At 40.3% G+C, this 27,706-nt stretch overlaps 2 protein-coding genes across 9 annotated transcripts in view; one reads left to right on the top strand and one right to left on the bottom strand.

Moving 5' to 3' along the window:
• The window catches only part of CEP85L (centrosomal protein 85L), a gene marked incomplete at its 5' end in the record, with an annotated part of 98,483 nt that overhangs the window by 47,491 nt on the left and 23,286 nt on the right, over positions 1-27,706 (bottom strand). For 6 of the 7 annotated variants that reach the window (XM_083435201.1, XM_083435204.1, XM_083435202.1 and 3 more), the window contains one exon: positions 9,825-10,609. In XM_083435201.1, coding sequence (XP_083291327.1) covers positions 9,825-10,609 — 785 coding nt within the window. Of the gene's footprint in view, positions 1-9,824; positions 10,610-27,706 lie in introns of those variants that run through there. The other variant, XM_083435207.1, reaches the window with a different exon arrangement.
• PLN (phospholamban) overlaps positions 1-27,706 on the top strand; it is a 30,944-nt gene that overhangs the window by 2,317 nt on the left and 921 nt on the right. Inside the window, exon 2 of one of the 2 annotated variants that reach the window (XR_014509951.1) lies at positions 5,966-10,632. Coding sequence is in view for 1 of the 2 variants with exons in the window: in XM_083435230.1 (XP_083291356.1) it covers positions 2,060-2,218 (159 nt within the window). In the remaining variant the exon portion in view is untranslated. Of the gene's footprint in view, positions 1-1,936; positions 4,017-5,965; positions 10,633-27,706 lie in introns of those variants that run through there. The other variant, XM_083435230.1, reaches the window with a different exon arrangement.

Raw genomic sequence — 27,706 nt, 5'->3', positions numbered from 1 at the left:
ACAATAGAAACAGACTCCCAGCAGAACAGACCTATTCCTCAAAAATGTTGTGATATTAATGGTCTCCCCCTCATTTGTAAGTTGTCTCTCCTGAATGAACTTTCAAGAAGGAGAAATCAGCAGTAAACTGATGACCTCTAGTGGAATAATGAAGCAGCACTCACCATTTTCTTTAAAAAAATATATTTAGAAAACAATGAAAGAACAACTGCTACTGCTCCTCTTCCTCTTTTCTATCTAGTGGACGCTCATCTGTAATCACAGAACCCATTTTTATTCTGAATCCTCCACTTTTTGTGAACTAACTACTTGATGTCTGAATTGACGTCAGCAAAACTTTAAGTTAAATGGAATTGAGGGATTCAATTTTAAGAACTCTCGGTTTTCCGAACAAGACAGGAGAAAATAGACCAGACTACCCCAATGAACAAAGTGGGATTTAAATGAACATAGGCTTGGGATGTGATTCTTGTTTCCTTCAAATGTCTTTTAAGGTCTAGTACAGAGACCTGTCTAGTACAGAGATACAAAACCAAAACAAAAAACGGAACACTGATGTCCTTCCAATGTCTTCTCCAATTTCAGAGCAATAATGACAGGCAACAGTATTAATCTAGCTATATGTATTGCAGTGAAATGAGATCACAGCTGTTTGCTTATATGTTATGATTAATCATCAAGTCTTAACTTTTTGAAAAGCCTCATGTTGACAAATGCAAGTTCTTAAGTACAGAAAAAGCCACAGCCTAGCTTGCCAAAAATACTGTTCTATCAAGAAGTATGTTGCTGACCCTCCCAGAGAGTGGAGTTTTTCCAGCAAATAATTTCATCTTATAATATTACATGCAGGAAGAGGGCATCTGTGCTTTTTATTCAGTAACAAGCGAGTGATAACTATTTCCATCAGCTAGCTATGTGACATGTCTGTGAAGTGTCATGCCATATTTAACAAAGGTGTTTAATACAAATCTGTTAGTATTTAATTCACTATGGCTTGCCTAGAGTAGAATAAACACTTTAGCATAACCGAGTCCATATTTGGCTAGAAGAAGGAACACCGTTTTTACAAGGTCCCTTGAGTTGTCTTGTGCCTGCCTTTTGTGTGTGTGTGTGTTTGTTTTAGAGTATCTACCCTTGTCAAATGTAAACCGGAAAAAGAAAAGAAAAAAAGAACTGAACATGGTGTCAGCCAAATATTTTAATGGCTAATGGTCTATTGCCCTTCATTTATACAGAATCAAAGAGAGCTAAAAAGTAATGGAAAGTCAAGCCGAGTTGTAGAGTGTATTTATATAAAACATTCCTTTGCAAATGTGATCTAAGCTGAACAGAGCCCACCAACTATGCATTTTGGACTGCCAAGAGCTTGACAGCTTCACTGTTTTTGCAGTCTTGGGCAGGCATTAAAAACAGAAGGCTTAACAAGCCCTTTGTGAACCACCATACATGGCTGGTGGGCTACATTCAGCTTAATGGGTCACAAGTCACACCTGGTACGGCAAATGAACCACATCTCTGAGGATTGCTTTACAAGACATGGACGTGTTTGCAGCATGTCCACTGTTACTCTCTATGATGAATTGCAAACATGTGTACCCAGGAGGTGTATTCCAGCCACATATTAAACACATGACTGTCTCCTTCAAATTTTGTTATGGTTTTAACATACGAGTATATGGTAAACCTGCTGCAAACAGCTCTTTTTCATATCATACACAGTGGTCTTGAGAACAAGTTTGGTGTGTGTGTGGTATTATTGAAAGGCAGGTCTGGTCTTATTGTTAAGATTTGTTTTCTATGTATAAATGTCTCACACAGTAAAGCAATCTCACATGCTTGTTTCAAACATTTTGTTTACTTGGAAATAATCTGCACTTGCCCTGGTCAATGCACTGTTTGTTGTATTTCTAACACTTCACTTTCCTGCTTTCCCCAGCTCCACAAAGACTCTTAAAACAAAGCAAACAAGAAGATATTAAGCACTTTGCACTGCCCTTGAAAACCACTGCTTCTTAAAAATCTGCACCCACTTCATTAGAATTTGCGCTTTCCTGCTGCCATGGAGAAGGTCCAGTACATAACCCGGTCTGCCATGAGGAGAGCCTCAACTATTGAGGTGAACCCACAAACACGCCAAAGGCTTCAAGAGCTCTTTGTGAATTTTTGTCTTATCTTGATATGCCTCTTGCTTATCTGCATCATTGTGATGCTTCTTTGAAGTCTGGCTTCTTTGATTGATCTTCACTGCGCTGTGCAAATGGGGAAAGCAGCCAGAGAGAGAAAAGAACCAAAGAGGAAATTTCCAGCACAAGGAAATCCTTGCAAGAAAGTCCAGCATTCGGACTAAGCAATTTCTAACCGGCTGCACTATTCACTTATTAGCCACTGCAACCATGTTAAAAGCTCCTGTACTGAACAGTGATTTGAAACGTATTGTTAAGTGTATGTTACAGACTTGTTTCACTGAATCAATGTGTTAGTAAAAAAAGCTATAAAATGTCCAATAGCAAGTTTTACATATGACCATCAATAAGTTTTAACTATGGCTCTGAAATGGCTTCACATTTGAATGGGTAGGTAGAGATCGAGGCTAAATGAACTGTTAACAGGTACACCTAGATCATTATATAGTTTAGAAAATAATCTGCACAGCCTATTTTCAAATCTTGAGTACTTGGATTGTTTACTCAAACTATTATTAAGCTTGCTTTAGCATGTTTATGACTGAAACCTTGAAATTAATGTTAAACCATTACATGGTCACAGACTTCAAGAGCTCTTTGTGAATTTTTGTCCGGTATTCAACAAACATATTCAATCAACCCATAGTTAAATGAAGTTAATTTTCCACCTGACATGCATATTGCACATTTCAGCAATGCCATTTATCTGGAACAGCCTGAAAGAAGCACTGAGACCCAAACTGTGGCCAAATGTAAATAAACCTTCAGGCATTAGATATATTTGCAAATACTGCATATCCTCGCTTGTGTGTTAAAGTAAGGTAATTTGAAAGTGGTGGAAGACACTGGATGTAGATAGAGTATGACAAGTAAGAGTTCTGTGCATAAAAAACCAAGTAATGACGTAAAACTGATATCAATACTTTTCACAAACGTAAAGGGTAGGATTCAATGCAGCGCTAAGGAGATTGTTCCATCAGTGCAAGCATTTCCTCTTGCCTGACAGAATCATCTCCCTTCCCCTTCTCTGCACACTGTTCTGAGGGTTCTCCAGAGTGGATTATGGGGAGGCACAGGGGGTGTAGTGGGGACGGGGGTGGGGAGCCCTGTTGTGCTAGCACTGGTTCCCTCTAGCATGCCAGATCAGTTGAATCTAACACTAAGTATGGGGAAAGTGTGAGGTCAATGCTTTGTATTTTGGCAGTGCTCAGTAATATTTAAAACAGAATAAATGCTTCCATACAGTAAAAAAAGGGGGGCGGAGTATTGATATAAGCAGTTTGTCCTTTGGTTGTGTTTTTTTTAAAACTTCACTCCTTAAAATGGCTTTCAGAGACCTGAATATTTGCTTCAATGTACAAAAAAGCCAAAACATCATACTATGGCTGTCTATATATTATATATATGGGGGGGGGGAGGGGGAACATATAGAGTCGAGTTTACTCATGGATTGGGCATATATGCTTTCAGTTTCTTACCTTGGTTAATAATTGTGAACGGAAGAACTACAGGATTTAATACTCCCCAGGAACCTTAACCATGGTCAAAGCTTTTCTAGGCACTGACCCCACCAATGGTTAAAAATGAGTTCATAATGTTTTGAAACCAAACTTATCATTTCTATGAAGTGTACATGTGATCATTTTAGCTGAACTGGTAAGAAGCAACCATGTCTAATGACTCATTAAATTATTATAATTGTTTAATACGTTGAGAATGTACTCTTCTAATTATGTTACACATGAACTGATCTTCCCGTGTTGAGAAAAACACACACATTAGGTTTGGTTCCTTCTTAAGATAAAAAATAAAGGTTAATGGATTGGCAAGACATTTTTGGCTTATTTCTGTTTATTTCAATTTAAAACTGGTAAATAAATTTGATCAACTTGAATAAATTTAACGAAGTGAGGCCCACCTGCACTATACATTTAAAACAGTATCACACCGCTTTAAACAGTCTTAGCTTTCCCCCAAAGGGGACTATAATTGCTGAGAAATCTATATAACCAGAAATTTTTGCTGGCTTTGGCAGCTGTCAAAATGTATGGCTGGGCCCTTGCCCCTCCCATTCAGAGCAATTCTATGAATGCTTACTCAGAAAAAATGGCCCAACGTGTTCAGGTGAAGCCATGTGGGATTATAGCATTAATTCCTGATCTACCACTGAGCCTCTGCAGGAAGTTGGGAACAATCCTATTGCTGTGTTCTCAGATTCCAAACTTTTGTCGCTGTGGAAAGTAGCAAAAGTCTAGCCCCAATTTTGCCCCCTTGCAGCCAGGGAGAAAGGTTGGGATCATTTTGACAGAGAGCAGGAAAGGTGTTCCTTGAACTACAGCTATCTGCTGCAAAAATAGCTCTCTTAATCTTTTCCAGAGCTAGAGCCTTGTATGGACACCACCACCAAGACTGTCTCCAGTCTTTCCTGCTGGAGCCAGGAGAGACTATGACTCCAAGTGGCTCAATCACTATGCATTCACATGACCCACCTCAACTTCTCTATCTTGGAGTAGGCGATGGAGACAGTCAGATCAGTGCAGCTGTGAAGATGACCCAAGCCTCCTCAAAGCTCCAACTTAAGAGATGGTGGCAGAGTATCCAGTCATCCTTTCCCAAGTTTAATTACCCACTCGCCAATGACCCACTCATCAAGGTGGAAAGCTGCATATAACATACCATATTTTTCCATGTATGAGACGCCCCCTATTTTTTTGACCCAAAAATTATGAAAATGAAACCCTAAAATAGAAGTGAAAATCTGGGTGATTGGCGGTGACAAGTTGTTGATCTTTTTTGAGGCGATCGGCCTCCAAGTTTCCAGCATGGAGGTGCATGCAGTGTACTGTGGTGCAGAAGCAAAGACAGTGACTGGGGCACCACATGCTCCCCCCTCCCCTCGGTGGCAGCAGCTGCTGTGGGGAAGCAGGCTCCCAAGCAGGATGCCAAGGAGGAGCCGGGGGAAGGCGGTGGCTGCTCTGCACTGGGCCATTCCGTCAAGCAAACTGAGCTGAGGAAGGTGGTGAGTGGGCTAGGGGCAGGGTGGGAGTTTGAGAGGGGAAGAGGGGAAAAAGGAAAGAGGGGCAGGGAGAGGTAGCTGAGGCAGCTCGCGGCAGCGGTGGCAGCTGCTCTCGATCCGGTGGTTGAGCCAGCAGGGGCCTCAGGAGGCGAGCCAGTCACCAGCATGCAGCCTGGAGGGGGAGATGGGGGGAGGGCAGCAGGAGGGACCTCCTCAGCCCACCCAAGGCAAAATCCCGGATATATGCTTAAATATTTTTAAAATTCCCCTAGATGCCCATGTTCTGTGTACAAGACAACCCCCAATTTTTTTAGCAAAAAAACCTCGTCTTATACACAGAAAAATATGGTAACTAAGATGTACTACAAACAGTAGAAGCACCCACAGTGCATGGTATAAGGACTTTTTGCAGATAAGGATTCGTTGATTTATTAATATTAAATTCTAAATGTGCTTTGTGAATAGATGATTTAAGAATGAGAACAGAGCCAGATCATTAGCAACTTGGAGGGCAGGGTTGTGCTATGTGACTAGTTATAAAGGTAAACGTGCATTTTATTGTACAACACCATCTGCTGTTTGGAAAAAATACTTTTCTACTTGGCACAATAAGACAGACAACTCCCCTTAGTTAAGTCATTTTGTGCAAAGCATGGCACTTATTAAAAAGTTCTCTGCATCTCCTTTCAAGGGTGTTTTAGAGGGTGGGCGGTATCTATGTGGGACTGGTTTCTCTAGTTGTTGCTCATCAGCCATTTTCTCTTAGGTGCTGGACAGCAAAAGCTCAGAAAAAGCCAAGAACTGAAGATGTGATATACATCTGTCAACCTTAATTCACTGGCACTGAAACTGAACAAACTCAAAACTGTGATCACAACTGTGATTCTGTTGCACACATAAAAAGTGCAAGAGACGCCTACAATGGATCTTGCAGCAAACAGAGGCCTCAACCTTCTACTCAATTTTCTACTTATTTTCCTGGTTCTTGTTCTCATGTACATCCTTGTAAAGCTCATGTGAATTTTTCATTTTGTTTGAATGTTTACTATTAATCACTATGGTTACTTGAAGCTTCAAACTTTGTGAACAGAAACACTGAAACAAACAAAACCCAGAAAAATCCACAACCTAAAAAACTGAAGAGCAAGACTGTACTTCACAAAAACTACCCCCTTACAGTATAGAATAACTGCAACATGGTCACCAACAGAAATCATCAATATGATATATTTACGTATCTACCAAAGAATGGTTAGACTGTGGACTTCTGAGATTACAGACTCTACAAGTAGGACAGAGGGAAAAACCTAGCCCAAAAGGTGCATCGCAACAACCTGAAATACTGAAAAGAAAAAAAGAATAATGACATCTAATTGTTTAAAGGAAGAAAATAATGACAGAACATTTATTTGAACCAAACATGGAATTTCCTGTGACTTTTATTTGGGGATAGGGGGGAAACAATTAGAGGAGGTAAGGTGGTGGGGGTAGGAATACAGCCAAATTGTTTGCATGCATATTCAGAAGTGAGTATTTCAGTGTTTGATGGGCCCTACTCTACCCAAACTTACTAAGGAATAAGACCCATGAAATGCAGTGGCACTTACTAGCGAACATGCATAAGGTGTACACTGTTAATTATTCTGAACACTGAAAATGGGCCAATGTATTATTCCATTATAATGTGTTAGTCACAACATTTTTAGCAGACCAATACGCTCCCATTTAGTCTCTAGCTACTTCCACTGGTCTTTCAAGCCACAGAATTTCTGAAGGACACACTATAGCAGTGGATCGATATGGCTAGAGTTCCAGAGGGATAGCCATGTCAATCTGTGGCAAGAAAAAACAAAGAGTCTTTAAGATGACACAAGACTTTTAGATGCGTCTATGATTCTTTTACTTGTGATGCTCATTGTTGTGAATATACAGTAATGTGGAATCAAATTTTCAAAGAGACCTTTATGAAATTCAGAATGCATACGTTTCTTCTACACTAGCTTTGCCTACAGATCTGTTTCACAAAATGAACAGCTCAGTGAATTTACTATAGGAACTTTTTATGTCGTTGGGCACCTTTTTGAGATATGTCTGTCTGTCTGCAAGCCCATCAAAGGGAAACAGTCACCTTCAGAAGCAGAATGGATGGCAAGAACTACTACATTAAATAGAATAGCCAGTGGAAGCTCAGCAATTTCAGAGATTACAGTATAAATGTCTGTGATACCACATATATATTGGAAAACAACTATAGACTTCTGTATACATTTCAGAAATCAGACATTGGCAATCACAACAAAAGAGATTGAACAGTCTGTTGCAATACCATTTTATTTAGATTCTCATAAGTTTTCAAACATGGGACTATTTCCAACAGAAAGACCATTCAATCCTGTAACAGTAGAATAGAACTTCTGCATATATACACTGAAAGCCCTAACGTTCTCCTGCCCTTAACCTTGAAAGCATTTTATTTATGTGTTTAATTCTTTTTTAAAAAAGCATACTGAACTTCTGTTGTCACCTTCCTAAGAATTCAATTTACCCTCAGCATTCTTAGAATTCTACCACTTTGGTTCCCAAGATCTGGTTTGCAATATAACTCTTATCTACAAAGGCACAAGCCAAAATATTTAAAGCAAAAGAGAGACATAAAATTGAGCAGTTATCAGTCAGTTATTAAAGTTTATATGCAGTCTGGACAGGTCTTTCCAACTTTCTGCATACTGTTGAGGTCCTCTGAGATTAATAAAAAGTCCATATTTAGTGGGAAAGCTACACTCACATATGTAATATATACAACAGATATCAGAATGTACTGACAGTATTGTATCTTACCAGTGTTAAGAATTTCACTAATTTAAATATACAGATATATGTATCAAAAGTTTAATTTTGCTAAAGAATGAAAAAAGATTGTACTTTGTTTTTGTTTTTTCCTTTGTACCTCATTGAGACATACCCAATAAATCTCCAAGTGTAGCCTTGGCGCTAAGAGTTTAAGTCAAAAAGTCCCTGGTTCAAATGCCACCTCAATCATATATGCAGTAGGTAGCCTTAGGCAAGTTATTGCTCTCTCATCCTCAACCCTCCATTTGCAATTATGTGAAGAAGTAGTATGGACTATTTTACAGTCATTCTAAGAATTGGGAATACAGTATAACGTTAAGTGAAGTGCTCTGAACTGCTACATAATTACATATCTGAACTGCTTCATAAACCATTCCCAACTCTGTTCTATGGTGAACAGAACCACTTCCACAGCCCTTTATTTACCACATTACAGGGTTGAAATGATGCCAATGTTTTCTTTTCCCATGATGATACTCTCATACAGAGTATGAAGACCAGTTCCCAGTTTTTCTTTGCATCAGCACTCAGTGAATAATGAATGCTCTACTATTACTGTGTCATAGAAGTCCTCTATTTTGCATTGACCTTGAGGTTGGTATTTGCTATCACAGCAAACCATAGAACTGGTTTATGATTATTTTGGATAACAGCAGTTAGGAAAACCAGGAAACTAAAAAACAGAGCAACTCAATATACAAATACCTGAAAAAAATCGTTTTAAGTTGCAAAAACAAAACAAAAAACCCCCACCACCTTTTACTTTTGGAGGGCAATTCAGAACTCCCACCAAAACACATGGTTCTCACTTTTGGAGTTGCAGGCACTGTGAAGTAGCTGGCATCAGTGTACCATCTTCATGTGCTGTGGTCAGGGCTCAGCTGTAATAATGAATGAGCTGGTTACACAAATGACACCTGGCTACAGAGATGGGAAGGATGTACAACTTCCAGACTGAGCTGCATACATGGATGAGGACATGGAACGGTCTGGGCAAGTGTCTCGGTCACCTAAAAAAATGTGTAGGGCTTAATTCTGCAACAACAGAAAATCTATAACTAATTCAGGGCAAAATTTGACTCTAATGAATTGCTACAATCTAGGCAAAAAGAAAAGGGAAAGAAGCCTTGGTTCCGCAGCATCAGCAAAAACTTACATAAATCACTGACTCAGGTATTCCAGACATTCAATATTCTGAGATGCAGCATCAACCAAAAGAAAAAATATTTTTATACGGAACTTTACCATTTTTAAGTGCAATGAACTACTCTGTTACTCAAAATGTATTCATAACATACTCAAACAGGTGAAACAGAAAAAAACCTAATTGTGTTCTCTCCAAGTTTATTTTAGCAAAATATGTTTTTGAAGATAGCAAGTTGTGGTAACTCGGGGATAATACACATCACCCCAAGAAACTGAGTTATTTACCTTAAATATGCTAATGACATAAAAAGCCTGAAGTCAATGGTCCCTAATTAAACACAGAGTTAGGCATGGATCAATTTATTTAACTTTAATGAACTAAGTAAGCATAAATGTAAAGGTGATTGTGGTCAATGTATAGAGCTAGATAGAGTGATATTAATACTGAATTGACTTGCCCACCCATAAATTCCCAGTTCATTTCAATTAAAATCTTTACTATCAAAGACATCAGACACATGCTACACTATATGACAGTAGAGGACCACTGCTGTCATTTAATATGTTATTTGATGTCATTTCTCTTTCAATCCACTTGGTGGCAGCAAAAACTGAATTTCTGCTCTTACCTGCACAGGATGTTCACTTCCTGTTCTAAGTTCTTCAAGCTGCTGTAACTGCCAAGGAGATAAACTGTATGGCTCTTCAGAAGGCCTGGACTCTGGAGGGTTTGTATGAAATTGTTCTGTCAGCCATCTTTGAGTCCTCTCTGAGGGTTGAATGGGAACCCCGCTCACAGCCTGCGGTCCCAAAGTTATATATCCTTGATGAAACACTTCACAATTGGATGTGACAGGCTTGCTTTCAGGTAAGGCACTATAGGTCATATCTAAGGCATGTCTCCTGTTTGAGGGATCAAGAACACCCAAGTCTTCCTTGCTGCAACTTTCAAATTTGTATTTGCAGTCCAAGGTAGAATTTCTTTTTTTCCCAGTTTCTCTGTCCTCCATCTTGAGTAATTCCATGCTGTTGTGCAAACAGCTTGTCCCATTTATTCTCAGTTGTGGTGACACAGTGCTGTCTCTTCCCAATTTATCCATGCTTGTCCTGCACTCTGCTGAATAAACACTCCCATCCTGGCTACAGGTAATGGGTGCGCTGAGTTTAGACAAAGATGACCATTTCCTTACAGGCCTCAAGTCCTTCATGTCAAGAGAACTGTCCAGGAGGCCCTGATGCCTGCTTGCGGCGGACCTCAAAAAGCTTGTACTCCATTTTGAACAGTCAGACTTCAGAGGTTCCCTATGTTGGGATAGTGAAGAGCTGGTATTAGACGGCATCACATGGGCAGTGGGAATCGAGACCAGTGAACGGCTGGGCTTAAATGACGAAGTACCACTTGAGGTGGAATGATCTGGAGGAAAAGATTTTCATCATGTGAGTGAACACAGTGCAAATAAGAATAGGTCAAGATTAAGCACCACAAAGAAATTAAACATAATGTGTTGACACAGATGAGATTATTTGAAACATACATGGTTTTTAATTCATGATAGGCCTGTCTATATTGCAGTACACCAGGCACAGGCAATCTGTGGCCCTTCAGATTTGATAGACAGCAGTTCTCCTCATCCCCTACCATTTGCTGGCTAGAGCTGATGGGAGTCAGTCAAACAACATCTGCAGGGACACAGGTTTTCTCATCTGTGTAGTATACTAACAGAATTTAGATAACAGAGATACAAGATGGAAAAACTATAGTTCACTATATACACTAAAACTACACAGGACTGAACTGATCTCTGAAATTTTCAGGAAGAGGCTGGAAAGCTGCATCAAATGTTTTGTTTTTTTCTTCCGCTCCTCATGCTTAAAGCATTCTAACGTAGAGGACTTGTAAGGGGGGAAACCTCACATGCATGACCAACACAGAACCCCAACAAACACCTGCCTGGCTGCACCCTATTTGTATGTTTTAATGACCTTAATATGTAGCCATTTTCCCAAAACAAATCTGGGATAATATGGAAGTTACACTATATACTAATGAAGAAATAAAGGCTTATTAGTTTCCTATTTAGAATAGCCACTAGTAAATCACATGGTTTTGCTAATGAAATCACTGTACACCTTCAAACATATAGGTAGATAATATACTGGAACCAAATGTGCAATTGCACAAAAGAAAGGCACCTTTATTTATGCAAGGAGGTGGGATCCCCAATTTTGGACAGTTGTCCTTTGGTGTTGTGGCCCCCTGCAACATATGCCATGCTGCTCAAAAGAACCCCATAACTACCAGAATAGGCTTTGGCGGGGGGTGTTCATGCAGAGAGATGTGGGAGGTAGAAAATCTGGCTGACGGAACAAGAAGTTAAGATTCAAGCCTTTGTATACTGAAAAATAACGCAGTATATAGCAATGGTATATTGCTGGTGCCTCGCCTCTTCCATTCTGGCTCCATTCACCATCTGAAATATCAGTAGGCGTATAGAAAATGCCAATGTGCCAATGTTTCTAGACAGACAAGCAAGTTAAAATTAACAAAGGTGAGGCAGAGGTTACTGGAATCTGAGTAGCAGCTCTCCTATGCCTAGCAACTGCTGCTTTGCATCAAAGCCTGCAGACTACCAAAAATAAGCAGCTAATCCTGGCATTAGAATCTTAGCCTTTACAACGTCACGTGGCTCAACCTTCCCCCAAGCTGTTCACGTTGCTGTTACACGGGAGGCTTTTTAAAAAGTCTTACTATTTGTTCTTAATCATCGTGATCTGCTACAGTTACAATGTATGGCTTTGGGGGAAAGAACAAAACAATTCCAAGACTTCTGAGTGCTCCATGCCATTATGGTTTTCAAGGAGAGTAATGCTTAGCAGAATTCAGGTAAATCATGTTAAAGGCAATTTAATCCTGGTTCAGCAGCTCTCCGCTAATGGTGGCACAGAGAATCAGACACACAGATCTCAGGAAGGAGTGGGGAAGGTGTCATTAAATGTCATTAAAAAGCCATATTGTACACAATTGTGTTATGGAAGGTACAGTGTTCCAGAGACCAGACTGTACTTGACTTGCAAAAGTATGTTACTTCTCGCATGACATTTCATTGCCATCTCTCTTAACTACGATGGCCATTAAAAAGTTAAAATTGTTGAAGTATCTAGCATACTGAATCATATACAAATAAATGTACATACTCCAAAATGTTGACAGATCCTTTTTGAGGACTTTGAAACAAGTGGGCAATTCCTTTTATATTTATGACAACTTACAAATTAATAAATAAAACTACATATCACAGTGAATGAAAGAATGACAATATTTAATACAGTGGTGCCTTGGTTTTCGAACGCCAAAAACCCGGAAGTAACTGCTTCAGTTTCTGAATGCACCTCGGAAGTCAAACAGGAAATACGGCTTCTGCTGAGTGCAAGACCCTGAAGCCTAGCTGTCGGCTATTGAGTTTCAGTTTTCGAATGTTTCGGAAGTCGAACTGTCTTCCAGACCGGATTCCGTTCGAAAACCGAGGTACCACTGTATAATTCTGAAGCCATATTGCACACAATTGTGTTATGGAAGGCAAATGGTTAACAGTACAATGCTATATAAATCTACTCAAAAGGCTGTAATCCTATGCCTGCAGCTGTAAAGCTGCGCACATTTACTTGGGAGTAAATCCCATTGAATTCAACAGGACTTACATCTGAGCAAAATACACACAGGATTGCACTGCAGAAAATGTACTGACACTGACTTCAGCTTAACACTGACACCTTCAGCTTCCTGTGGCTATTCCTGTAAGAGGAGTAACCATAGCAGTTTCACTCTGAATGCCAAACTATTCTGGTAGCTTTGCATGCAAACTGAAAGAAAAGGTCATCTTTCAAGTTTCTTCTTAAATCAAGACTCTGGGAAAGGAAGGGTTGTGCTTCTGTATCTCTTATATGGTACTGGGCTTTTTCAGGGTCCAAGGTCCTGAAATCTTTACTGATGATCATCATTTCCACCAATTAAGCAGGGTGAAACATGGAATGTTAATCTTTAATTAAAGTTTTAGTTGATTAGCCACAGTGATTAATCAATTAAAGCTAGCATCTTGTGCTCCTAGTTTATAGCATAGGGACACCAGCAGTCAAATCTTGTCTGTTGAAACAAATAATATAAGGCGGTTTGCCACGTGCATTGTTCAGAAGTTCTGTTACCAGGTTATTGCCATCTATTCAGCCGTAATTACATGAATGCCCCTGGGAAAAGAATGAGTACATAAATGCACACTTGGCTGGTTGCATTCTAACTGAACTATATACACAGCAAGACAGTGAAACCATTTTTACTCAAGGAGTTGTCTGCCAACTTATAACTGTCTACAAGTTATTCTTTCTATTTGAAATAAGTATTTGCTTGCAGATTTTATTTTTCTTCCGTTGCAAAACAGTCTTGTCCCAAACCCTGAGATTGGGTGTGGGCTCCTTTTTAACTTGTGCCATTGCTTTTCAGCGGGTGGAATTAAACCAAGTTTCACTTGGAGAAGATGCACTAAAATTAAGCAGCATGACCAAGGGCTCATCCACACAGCCACTTGTCCTGTGGCTTGAGCAGCTTTTCACTTGGCCCACACTTCTTTCTGCTCCTTTCCTGGGAAAATCCACTCTTTTGCTCTAAATTGGAACAAACGACAATCCACAGAAAACCCAAAATGCTGTTTGCAGTGACTGAGTGCTAGAGAGCGGTTTTCCCCAGGGAAAAGCAGCAGGACAAGAGGAACTGTGGATAGGCTCTAAGTTGGGTCCATTTTAAATAGTACAAGCTCTCTTGTGTTTCCACAACCGTAAGAAAAAACAGTGTAATGTGATGGCAACTTTTATAGGCTACAAAACGCCAAAGCAGCTGCCATGGTACTGTGCTGCACTTCTTCAGCCTAGGAAACAACACAGCACCATGGTAGGACCTGTTCCTACCATGGTGCTGTGTTCCTACCATAATTCATTTGTTCATCCCACACTTTTCAACACATTTTCCTATCACTTTCCAAACTGCAAAAACTCTGGGTGTTGTTGTTGTTGTTGCTTAAAGTGGATATGTTGCATCAGGATGCAAGCCTCGTTTTCCAATGTGCCTGAATCCCTCCGGTGAAACACTGACAGTCTGAATGAACCCTAACCTACTTGCTTGGCTAAAATGACAGCTTGCATAGCATAAGCACTGCTCTGTTGGATCAGATGAATGCTTCCAGGGAGTTCACAATCAGCCCTCCTCTGTTGTCTGTCCCCCAGCAATTAGGATTTCAGAGGCATATTGCCTCTGAACATGTAAGTCCAATTATCTTCTATTTTTGACTCCTTTTAACTTCTGTGTGAACCCTGCAACAAAAGCAGCCGTGAACTCTTTCAAAACATGGGAGAAATTTACAAGAGCAAGAAATATAATATTGCAATTATCCTAGCTGTACGCTTTCTACAAACCCTTGTGGCTGTGGTCCTGAAATTCCCCAATTTTACGATTTGCATTGTTTGTCTACAATGTGATTTATAATTCTATGTGTCTCAGCCAGGATTTAATGCCAGTTCTTCTGGCCCCTATTCATCTTCTCCTCTAAGGAGATATCTTTGCACATCACTACCACACACATGGTCACAGTTTTGGTAGTGATCACATGTGGGGTACCTAGAATCAAAAGGAGGTGCTCAGAACCCCATTCTACAGCACTGTGACAAATGCCACACAGAACCCTAGTTGGGAATGCGAGCTACTTCATCCCGTGCAATGTATACTTCTGCACATGTAGAACCTGATATATAAAAGATGTAAAAGAATGATTCAGAACTAGAAACCAGCTTCCATATACAGTGCTTCCTTGCTAGTTCTAATTTTGCATTATCAAGAAACAGTTAAGACTTCAAGAGCAGAATGAAGACAAGCTTAATAAATTACTAGAAAAAATGCAACCCATTGTTTTGCTGGTATGATGCAATTGAAAGTACCATATTTTTCCGTATATAAGACTAGGTTTTTTCCCTAAAAAATAATGTCAAAAATTAGGGGGAGAGGTCTTATACATGGATAGTGCCGAGAGTGGACTGGCAACAATCTGAGTCCCCCAAAATAGGGGGCGTCTTATACATGGGGGACAGACGTGGGTGGCGCTGAGGTCTAAACCACAGAGCCTAGGGCTTGCAAAATCAGAATGTCGGCGGTTTGAATCCCCGCGACGGGGTGAGCTTCCGTTGCTCGGTCCTAGCTCCTGCCAACCTAGCAATTCGAAAGCATGTCAAAGCGCAAATAGATAAATAGGTACTGTTCCGGCGGGAAGGTAAACGGCATTTCCGTGCGCTGCTCTGGTTCACCAGAAGCGGCTTAGTCATGCTGGCCACATGACCCAGAAGGTGTACGCGAGCTCCCTAGGCCAGTAAAGTGAGACTGGACCTAATGGCCAGGGGTCCCTTTACCTTTTATACATGGGGGCGTCTTATAGATGGAAAAATATGGTATTTTACTATATCCGCTTTTATTTTCACTGAAATTCCTACTGCCTATGGATACAGTCAGGTCACACAGCAAGACTGATCAGAAAATACTGGGGCCAAAATCAGCAGAACAGAGCTTTATTGGGTCTGAGGTCCGCAACAGTCCAGCTGCAAATTCCCCAACAATCCATTCCACATGCTTATGGGTTTTTTTTAGGTGCCTATTGCCTTTTTTTCTTTTTGAAAATTAGAATACAGTGGAATAATCTCCCCACACCCCTAGAGCCACATGGACTGTCAATCTTATTTAGAAATGTGAATTCAAAATTTTCACCATTGCTTTGGTAGCAATTCCATTAAATTCCAAGATGCAATGACATAATAATGTTGTGTTGACAACTTCAAGAGCTGGAGTAACAACACAAAAGGAACATCCAGAAGCAGCATTAGAACAGCTGACAATACACTCATGAAGCCAAAGAAGCAGTTTTTATTCTGAATTTATAAAGCTTTTGTGTTCTAGGAATATGAGAACAACAAAGCTCTTCATGTGAAATTAGCTTCAACTTTCAGCTCAGGTTGTTCAAACCCCTTCAGTATGTTTAATTTTTTTAAGAGTTACTTAAATTAAGTGAGGGGAGAATGAAGGGTAAAACAATGTATTTGGGCAGTTTGCCAGTAAGCGCACCACATAGCTGATGAGCCAGCAAAAGGATCCACAGCCATGGATGAATTGTGCTCTGCAGCCGGACAGAATGTCATTTGAGAGCAATATAAGGAGGTGTCAGGAAACTAGTAAGTCAGTAACTACTTTTAACCTTGCCTACTTTCCCCCACATCCGCCATTCAACTCCCGTACTATGTGGGACCATTATTTAACTTTGGGATTATTCTCACACTACATTTCATTTGTGATGCTGTTACTCTACTGCACACCCAATCTATCATTGGGGGACAGTTCAAACCACAAACTATTCACCATGTGAATTACTGCAGGATATGTGTTGTATTTTTCTCTCTCCAACTCATTTGGAGGAAAAATGCAGCTACCTAGTCCAGATAAATTGCATTTAGGACAACTTCTGAAGTATAATGCTGATTATTCTAGAACTTTCCATTTACCTCACATACCCATACAAAATGACCTGGGCTTGGAGATCAAGGAGGGGAAACAAGATCCTAGTATTCTAAATAAAGCATCTCGTGCACGTCCATGCAGAGCAGAGGGCCCTCAGAGGGCTAAGATGTTCAGGGGGGCCTGCCAGGGATCGGCTGTTTTTTTGTTTGAGCTTATAATTTTATTCTAACAAGACTCCTGCCCTGGGGCTCAGACAAACTCTGCACAGGTCTGATCTCATGAATGTTACAATGAATTTTTGAAAACAAAGATTCAAGGCAGACTGGATGCTTCCAGAAATGAGTTTATTGTGGCATCAGTGTTGCTAATGCACAAGTTTTTTGCCATGTTGACAAAGTGTTGTCATTATCCAAATGCCTAACCGTACTTATTTTACATTTAATCCATATTTCTATTTACGACAGAAAACCCAGTAAGTAAAATGGCCCGTTATTTATTCAGTCAAAACTGGTGTAGAAGCTTGTTGAAACATTTATTTGGTTTGTGGGTGGTTTGCCACGTGTCACTTTGGTGGGTGGTCTCTCACACCCCTTCTATTTTCTCTTCACCTCAGCACAACCTAGTCATTTTGTTTCTGGCAACCTAAACATTACAAGCAAGCCCATTTCCACCAGTTGCCACATGCAATATTATTAATGACCCAGTTAGGAGTTGTTGTTCTCTGAAGATGTCCACAAAATACACGAGGATAATTATCACACAGATTGCAATAACAATACATACAGCAGGGTTTGGATAACAACAGCAACAGCAAAAGGCTTGTTGTGGCTTTGGGTGGGGGATGCATGGCTTATATTGATCTATTCAACCAAGCTCCGCCCACTGGTGTGAATGGCAAAAGGATGAATAATAATGAATATGCACAAATGAAGAAATGGAATGTGTAGAAGCATATTTGTGCACACATCCAAACCAGATATGAATAATCCATATGCAGTATCAAGTCCCCATGTGGAATCACCCCTAGTACCAAAAAAACTGTAGGATTATTTGAACTAAGGCAGACACATTATACTTGAATTTAACATGATGCCTAGATAAACCACAAGTTCTTGCACCCCCCTCTTCTTCTGACATAGCTGAAAACTTTCACTTGTTTTTGTTTAACTACAGTTTATTGTGTCATCCAAATCAACCGTTAACACCTAGGTATCATTGCGACTGATGTCAACTATGGCTTGTTTGAAAGAAGCCAACTCAAAGCCAAGATGGAAATTCCAAAATTCTTAGGCAGTGTGCTTACTGTTGTATGTTTCCTGATCTGAAACCATACATTTTAGGGCACAGGATAAAAAGTAATTGCCTATAAAGCTAGGTGGTAAACTGAAATCCCAATATTATTTATACACCTTTATTATGGGCGGCAGTATAACCTGACATTTTCATTTGATTAAAATACTGGCAATAAAACCTAAATTCAAGGCTGAAAGCTCCATAGGCTACACAAGAGTCTAATCTTCTATAAGTTTCTACAACACATTGCCTGTCTATTTCCCCCTAGATAATGAAATTTAATGGGACTGTTTTATCCATCATATACCCATACATTTTCAAACTGCTGATGATATAACTTCTCAGGGGTTCTTTTTATTTTTCCTCTCCAGCGATGTAGAGACTTACATTCTTATTCAAAGTTGTTATGAAACAGCAATATTGTTCTTCACCACCCAAGCATTGCTTAACACTATACAAGATACAATGAAGGCCAGGAACAATCATCTCTGCCAAATAAACCCTTACAGAATGCCCAATGTTTCGCTAAAACATCAGTTCCTAAGAAAGGCTAGGAACAGAGGCAGCAGCCTGGACAAAGTTAAGCATCAGATTTTACTAAAAGCAATGTATAAAATATAACTGTACATATACACAGCACTTTAAACGGAAACTGTTACCTTTTTTTGGTAATTCTACAGTTCACAAATTTAATGGAAAGTGCACTATTTGTTAGCAATTCCAGAAAAAAACCTGTCTAAGACAAAAGGAGGTTACTAATGAAAGCTTTCTTGACTTTCATTAGTGCCTGACCTAATACTCCTCTGTTTTAGGGGGGAAACATATATATTAGCCATAGGCGTTGGCTCCAGGGGGCAGAGGCCTAGCGCGGAAAAATATAGGGACATTGTGCGCCATCACACAGGACATCGCGTTGGGCCCCCTCAATGTTCTTTGTAGGATGGCGCCTGCAATAGCACTCTTAATCTTCGTCACATTCAGCAGAAGTGAATTATATGTGTTCACCTACCCTCCTGATGTTTTCCTCTGAGTCAGGAATGAGACATAGATATAAGCCAGCACAATTTTCAATATGGCTGCATCAGAGGAAAAGGACGCAGTAAATCACACTCCATCAGATCAGCTGGGACTAACTGCCATTTTGCCTCCTCCTGTCTCATAACTGTATCTGCTATGGCCATTCCAGCTAGATAAGATCTAGTATGTAACTTGAAGAATTGGTTTGGTTTTCTCTTCCTTCACCATTCTTTTTCTCCTTTGTATTGTGTCTATTTGACTGCAAGTCTGGACTTGCTTGTTTTTAAATCCATTTACAGCAATCAGATTTTTTAAAAGCTTGTTACAAATTATTAATATTATTATTATTATTAAAATCCTGTATTTTTCCTACCCTCTACTGTTGAGTTCACCAATAGCCTCAAACATCACGTATCCTACATCTCAGATACACACGGAACACAATTCGCCAGCCTCACGTGATAGCTCTGTTGCTGGATGACCACTTTATGGGTTTAAATCAGGTATCTCCAAACTCGGCCTTCCAGATGTTTTGGGACTACAACTCCCATCATCCCTAGCTAACAGGACCAGTGGTCAGAGATGTTGGGAATTGTAGTCGCAAACATCTGGAGGGCCGAGTTTGGGGATGCCTGGTTTAAATGTTTGAATGCTCCCCACATCTTAAAAAATAGAAACTAAAAAAAAAACTCTCTTGCATATTCAAACTAGCACACCAGGGTTCTAGCCTATGCTAGCCTTTCCTTGACATGCTGGTTCTGAATGCTCAGAATGTGAGATAATTCAAACCTTTTATCCCATTTGGTCTGAGAAGCTGCTGACCATGTTTAAAGTGCCTCTATTGGAAGAAGTGAGGTAGGTAACAAACCAGGCAGAAAGCCTTTTCAGTAGTGGTACACAACTAGTATTGCAACATTATTCCCAAAACGGTATGTCTAATGCCATCCTTGGGGTTTTATCAGCTCCAAGTGAAGATTTTTCTGTTCACTCAGGTTGCTATTTTTAGGTAACTCATGAAGTCTGGTCTCAGTTTTTATATCTTTATTTAACTTTGGAGCTGTGGAAAGTTTTTATTATTGTTTACTTTGTATCTATATTAGCTTTATTTATATTGCTTATGCTTTATTTTTATTCTTTTATTCTTCTATACTATAAGCTAACAAGAGAATACAGTGGTACCTCGGGTTAAGAACTTAATTTGTTCTGGAGGTCCGTTCTTAACCTGAAACTGTTCTTAACCTGAAGCACCACTTTAGCTAATGGGGCTTCCTGCTGCTGCTGCGCCGCCGCTGCACGATTTCTTAACCTGAGGTACTATTTCTGGGTTAGCGGAATCTGTAACCTGAAGCACTTGTAATCTGAAGCGTGTGTAACCCGAGGTACGACTGTACTAAGTTCAAATGTTATAACTAATAATAAAATTGAATTTCAAGCCATTATTTTTTAAGGAAAGTGAGAGTGGTGAAGTTCTCATGCAGTGCAATACTAAACATATTTACTCAGAGGTAAGTCTCACAGAGCTCAACAGGGCTTGCTTCCTAGTAATTACGTATTTCCTTAGGACAGCCATCCCTAAAACTAAAAATGAGTTCGGTGCGTCTTAACAGAAATCAACCAGGTAAGCTATAAATACATAAGCAGCTACAGAACAAAGGAGAGAAAATATCAACTACAAACACAGAACCACCTACTCAGATAACCTATCCAGAGGTACTTAAATGTATTCAGCCTCCTGCACCGTTCACTAAAATAAGCTATTTCAGGCTGGTTTACTGACATTAATGATTTAAAGTGTTCTGGAGCCCTAGGGGAAGGGGAAGGACAAGATAGAAAACATACAGGGAGCTATTTTGCGCACTGCAGCTTCTTATGTGTTTTTATGTGTCACCTAATAGTAACAGCAAATCCCATTTGCAATGGTATCTGACCAGAGCAATGCTACTGGGATGAAATGTGAAACCTAGCACGTGCACACCGATACACATCAACACACACAGATACACAAACACGCCCACACCCTAGTGATTTTTAGAAGCCTCACAGACAGTATTTTATATCATCAATCAGGAAGAGAGGTCTGTGGGTACTGAGTCTCAAAGTTTTGTTATGGCAACCAAAGAGTATGAAAGTGGGTTGATAAACCAAACTAAGAAGCTTACAGAAAGAAGGACTGAGATTTTAAAGTACCAAATTGTTGGTAGAAATGTGAATATATTTATGTTATATATTTAAGAGAATTAACTATTCTATAGGTAAATATGTAAAGTTTTTTTAAAAAAACTATTCTGGTGTTTATGCTGTTAGCAATACACGTGTGCACATACACACATTTTCCTTCAGTTTGAGCGCACACTTCCATTAAAAATAAAATAAGCTGGTATAAGACTGTTATGGTCATAAACAGAGAGAGCCTGTAACACTTCCGATGCCAGTGTGTTTCAGGTGAAATACATTAATTATTGTCTCCATGAAGTACCACAAAGTGTGCTTATATATACTGTGTGTGTGTGTGTGTGTGAGAGAGAGAGAGAGAGAGAGAGAGAGAGAGTGAGAGTGAGTGAGTGAGAGAGAGCGCACACACATTACATTTTTCTTCTTTGGTGGATTCAAGGCAGCATATCTAAGCTCTCAGCCTTCCATCCAGACACTGATTAGACCAAGACCTGCTTAGTTTCAGGGCAGCTGATTGCATCTCTATATACAAGGGCAGGCACAAGGCAGATTGCCATCCACAGGTAGATTAGCAGGTGTGTATTACTCCCAATAATTTAAGAATGGCAATAGAAAAAGGCTCCTTCCTCCCTCAAACTCGATTTCTGACACGAGGAAAGCTGTCAAGAAACTAGGGTCAGATGTCTGTATGACTGGAATGTGACTTCAGTTCCAGTACTGAAAACTAATTCCTCAGCTGAGCATAGAATTAGTTTCCTGCTCAGAGACAAACTGTTTCTTAATTCTGAGGACATATCTGTCCCCCTGACCCACTACTGGGCAGCTGATTCTGAGTGGTAGACCTCAGGATTCTACTAAAAAACAAAGCAGACTCGACAAGCCTGAAATTTGCAAGACTTTCACCTAAATGTAGCATGACTGTACCATCTGTACTGCACTGACACTGGGCTAGTACTGAGGTAGAATTCCTCAAAATAAGGGAACAATTTTATTTTGATATTTGAAAACAGTAAATAAAGTAATCCAGATCAAGAATATTCAGCTCTAATCTGGGACTTGTTTCTGTCCCCACTTACACTAATGAATTGCTGGAGCTAGTAATAATTTGCCTCCACACACTGATGAAACATTCACAGAGCATCGAGCATCTTCTTAAAATTCTGAAACCTTATTTATTTTTAAGCACTTAACATAATAAAACATACGAAGTGCATAAGCACTGAAAATGCTGACCATTTATAAGCTTTGCTGCAGAGGACAAGAAAACAAGTCATAGCTGGTTTTGCCAATCTTGTTATAAAACTATGTAAATCCAATTTCAACTCAAATTTTATTAGGAGAACATTAGCTGGCATCAAGAATTCCACTGCTTTATATAGCCTAGTGTCTGGACTTGGACAGTGTAAGAATTTTAACCCAGTGATGACTAGTGGCTAATGACCCTCTGCAGTTGTAAGGGTGACAACTATAAAGTGCTCCACACATCAAGTACTGTACTATGAACATGTCAAAACCGACACCTTATCTTATTGAAATGCCTTCAAATGAAATATCCAGCTGTCGTGAGTCTCGCAGTGTCATAGGGATCAGGTTTGAATGGGTAAATTCTGGCACAGGAGAGGGGAGAGAGAGGCGCGAGGAAAGGTTAAATAGTTAAAAATTGGGCTGGAGGAGTGGGGAAACCTCCCCTTTCTGCACCAACTTCAGCTACTTCAGAAGGAGGAGCAGGGATGCCACTTCCCCTTCCTGCAGAATGTAGGAGTCGGGGCGGGGGATAGGGAGGCTTTGAGCAGCCGAGGCGAGAGATGAAACACAAGGCAACAGCCACTGAACAGGAGCCAGAACAGGAGCGTGCAGTCTTGTTGCCTAGAACCAGGTGCCACCTTCACAGACGGGCGCAGAACCACCAACCCCAAAGGAGCACGTGTTTGCAATGCCAACATTCCTGCAAAGTGAATATTGTGGGTGGGTATGCCATGCAGGGTTAGAAACTCAGATATATGTTAATCACCAAATGCCATCTTAAACCTAGGTTAAGGTCATAGAATCACAGGACTGTAGAGCCAACAGGTACCCCTAAGGGTCATCTAGTCCAACCCCCTGCAATGCTGGAATCAACGGAACGTCTAGGAACCTTATCGCGGGAGTATATCATCATCTTCTCTATACCACTTTATAAGTAAAAAATCTCAAAGCGGTTTACAACACATTAAAAAAATCAAATTAAAAAAAAATCCAGAATAAAACAAATTCAAGCTTCTAAGAAAATATTTCAGATCCTTCTCTGACATTTTGCTTTCCCCATATTTATTTACCTTCTTAATTTATATAGCTGCTCCATAGCAGAGGTATTCTAGGTAGCCAGTGTGGTGGGACTAGGACCTGGGAGATCAGGGTTCAAATCCCCAGTCATGAAGCTCACTAGGATGGGAGCCTGGACACCAGCTCTGCGTTTAGTTATGCTCATTTCCCCTCCTTTTATTGAGTGAATGGCTTCCAACGAGGTAACATCATTAGCATGCATCCTTCCAATTGAAGCTTAATTAATTATATACTTAATTAATGGTCCTTGCCACTGCTAAAATTCTGATATAGCACTAGAGGCACATATGCCAAACAACCCAAAGGCCTTGGTATGAAACAAAAGCAGCAACATATTTCATTACTAGATTGCAGTCACTTTTGAATTTCACAGAGTTAAAAACACAATTAAGCGGAAATGATAAAAAAGCATACAGAGCGTAAAGCACGGGTGTCAAACACAAGGCCCGCGGGCCGAATCCGGCCCGCCAGACCTCGTCATGTGGCCCGTGTAGTCTGGTCTATATATATATCTGTGAGGGAAGCTTGGGCTGCGGTGCGCGCGCAGGGCGCCTCGGGTCCCTTCTGCGCAGGGGCAGGCGCAGGCCTCCCCCTCCTCCAGCTACCTAGCTGAGACTTATTTGACACGGCGAGGGCGGGGTTGGATATGGGAGGCCGCTGCTGCTGCTCGCAACTTCTTTTCGGGCTCGCCGGGGTGAAATAAGTCCTGGCGGGAGTGCAGCGCGCCTGCGCGAGGTGGAACGCGGAGAAGGGCAGAGCCGGCTTCGCGTGCGTTGGAGAGAGGGAGACCGAGAGCGCGCTTGTGTTTCGGGAGCGCGCCCTGTGAATACTCGGGGCGGCGTGCTTTTGCTTTGCTTTTCTTTATTTATTTCTTTAGGCGCGTTTCCGCGCTGCCCAATGAACAGCATCCTCCGCCTCTGGGGATTCGTGATTCAAAAGCAAATTCGATACGCAAGTGCATGTTTTGTAAATAACGTCAGGCGCGGCTTCCGCAGGGTGTGCGTTGCAAAAATTTATATATGGGGGGAAAGCTGATAAGGAATTGGTTTATTTTTTAGGGTATTTACACATCATGCAATTTTTCCCTCAATGTTATTACAGGGTCCGGCCATCAGTTCCCACCCTCCTCAAAGGTTTAGGGTAGGTAGCAAAGGGGGGGAAATCCAAACAAATGCTCGATTAAAAATTGGGGAATGAGAAAAATTAAAACCTGCACATCTTGTGTAACTTAAACACCAAGCCAAGCAGGAAACAATTTTTATGTTCATATATGTATTCAAATGAAATCAAGGTGTAGTGTTCCATGAGCCAGAAGCTTTGCATTACTTAATCCAGCTGTTAAAGGTGTCATGGGCTTTGAAGACACTCGAACTCGAACCAGCCCTTTGAGGGTGACCAAACTGCTGATGCGGCCCCCGGTGAATTTGAGTTTGACACCCCTGGCGTAAAGTCAGAAGAGGCTGTTAATGAGAAGAGGTGCAGAAAGGAAAGAAGCAATGAATTTCAAGTATTGTTTTAAAAAAAATCTTTTCCTGTAGGTCTCCAATCAAAGGGAGGGTGCTAATAATCACATTTCTATGTGGTTTTCAGTTCTCTTAATGCAGCTCCTTACATAAAGTACAGTGGTACCTCGGGTTACATACGCTTCAGGTTACATACGCTTCAGGTTACAGTCTCCGCTAACCCAGAAATATTATCTCGGGTTAAGAACTTTGCTTCAGGATGAGAACAGAAATCGTGCAGCAGCAGCACAGCAGCAGCAGGAGACCCCATTAGCTAAAGTGGTGCTTCAGGTTAAGAACAGTTTCAGGTTAAGAACGGACCTGCAGAACGAATTAAGTTCTCAACCCGAGGTACCACTGTACAGAGAAGAGATAACATGATATCTGCCATATATGTTAAAGTTATCAACTATTACCCTGAACTATCCACTGGTGTACACAAGTGTGGATTTAATATCTAGAGGCAACAACAGAACACTGAGAGAAACAAACCTTTATACATAAAAATGGGTTTCACATGCTGCTCTGTATTTCATTCAGGAGAGTTTTCCCCCAGTCTGCAGAGTAAATACACCTGCAGACCACACAAAACAGGCAGGCAGCTACCATGCAATAGGTTATACAGATTTTTAAATTGAGTTATTTCTGTGCTCTTGTAAAAGTGTGTTTCTGCTGACTTTCTCTAATCTATGTTCCAAATTGCTTTCAGTGGGATGCTAGTCTTTATTTAATAGCCAGAGCCCAAGGAACATGGAAACCAAAGCAAAAAAAATGTTAGTCTCCTGATGAAGAACTTGATCTTTGCTTAGTAAGAAGAGATCAGTTCCGCTTCCCTCATCTGACCCTTGCAATAAAGGCAGTCACTTTAACACTTTGGTCCAATGTATGAAATATTGCAGGAACCACCCTCAAGTTCATTTACTATTGCTCAAAATACACAATAAAATTCACATTTGCTAAACACCTGCTCTCTGTTCTGATCTGTCCACAGAAGTTTCCACTTCTTGTAGAAAAATTTAAATAATACAAATCCCTAATATGGTTCTCATTGACAAGGTGTGATCATGTGTTAAAAGCATTCCTATTTGCTCTGGCGTGTGTACTCTAAATACTGGGCACTGGTTTTAAGACAGGAAATTCTTTTTTCCCCCTCCAACGAAACTGTAATGACCCAATATAACCCTGATCTCCTAATGAATTTACTGTCAAGTTAAGATCACAAAAACCGCAAGTTCATTAGCTGTAAGTGCAGAAAGCCAATGGATAATCCTAAGGATTAGAGGCTTTTTTCACTTGAGGGGTGTTCCAACTTCAGAAAACTGTGAAATTAATCTCGCTGCATTAAGGTGCCTGGAGTTGTTGTAACCGTAAACCTTCAATTACATCAACTACTCTTCCAGTGAGACGCCACCTAACTAGTCTGTTGTAGAGACAACTGTAGTGACAAATAAATATTTAGTCAATACCAGCGACATGGCTTTGTAAACACTAAACAAAGTGTGGGCAGTCCTACATGATCTAGACTTGGGAAACAAAATTAGGACATTTAATAGGACTGCCTGCTTAATATTCTGGTACTATGTGGCAAACCTTGAGTCTAAAGTAAAGTGGAGCTTACCTTATTATACGCTAGCCCTGGGATTCTACAGCTTCACATCCAAGCTGCGAACTGGGCATGGGTATTAAATGTTCCTGCTCAACTAGGCTTGCTCAACCATAGCAACTATTTTAGTGGGCCTTCTGAATGAATATTTTATCTATTATAACTCTCCCAGACATTGCTGGCTGCAAAATTTATTAGTGACAAACCAAAGGATCATTGACATCACAACTCACATGCACTGAGTATTGGTGGGTGGGCATATACTGACCGTTTAAGAGCCCTGCATGAGACATCAAGCCAAATGAGTGGCCGAGACTTTTGTGCTCATCTACTTCCACTCAAAGAGCGCATTTATCAGAAGGGCAAGTTTGACATGAGGGTTTTTTGGGACGTTTTCAATGACAAAAGCGTAAACCCAATTTTCATGGGGACCGTAAGCACATGTTAAATATCCTTCACTGAAATTTATTGTGACATAAGGAATTTGTTAGTCTTTAAGGTATCACAACTCTGTTGTTTTTACTTAACTCAGTGGGACTTCAAAGTACTTAATTTGGCTGAGTCATGCCCCAAATTTGAGGCCCTTTATTGTCCATGCCTCACATCAAGTATATGGAGAAGAACAAATCTATGTACCGTATTTCTTTTTATTTCTATTTTACATTTAGACACAGAAAAGGAAGCTTTTCCAAGAGGCACAAATGAATGCTGGATGTCCAACCCAACCTAATCTCTGTTTTCAAAATCTCCCGCTAAACTATCAATATTTGATTAGGCTTATAGCAAGTCAAATTATTTTCTATTTCTCTTCTATGCCTTAAAAAAATGCCTTGGTAGCCTTAAATATGACACGCAGACATACATTTGTATAGTTCTCTTTAATGCTCCGTTACTTAGCAACACTTAAAAGCAATGCAAGAAATGGGAGGCATCTATAAATTCAATCTAATCCAAAATGAGCAGGTTGGTCTACAAAGACATTTTTGATTTACAGCCAGCTCATTTTCCAACTAATTGCAGTCTTCTGTTACAGAATCCTAGAGACTTGCGGTCTCCAACCTA

This window comes from Podarcis tiliguerta (genome assembly GCF_965153285.1).
Source record: "Podarcis tiliguerta genome assembly, chromosome: 3".
In the NCBI taxonomy this organism is placed as follows: domain Eukaryota; kingdom Metazoa; phylum Chordata; class Lepidosauria; order Squamata; family Lacertidae; genus Podarcis; species Podarcis tiliguerta.
The sequence above is the reverse complement of the archived record's forward strand: the minus strand, read 5'-3'. Positions and strand labels throughout refer to the sequence as shown.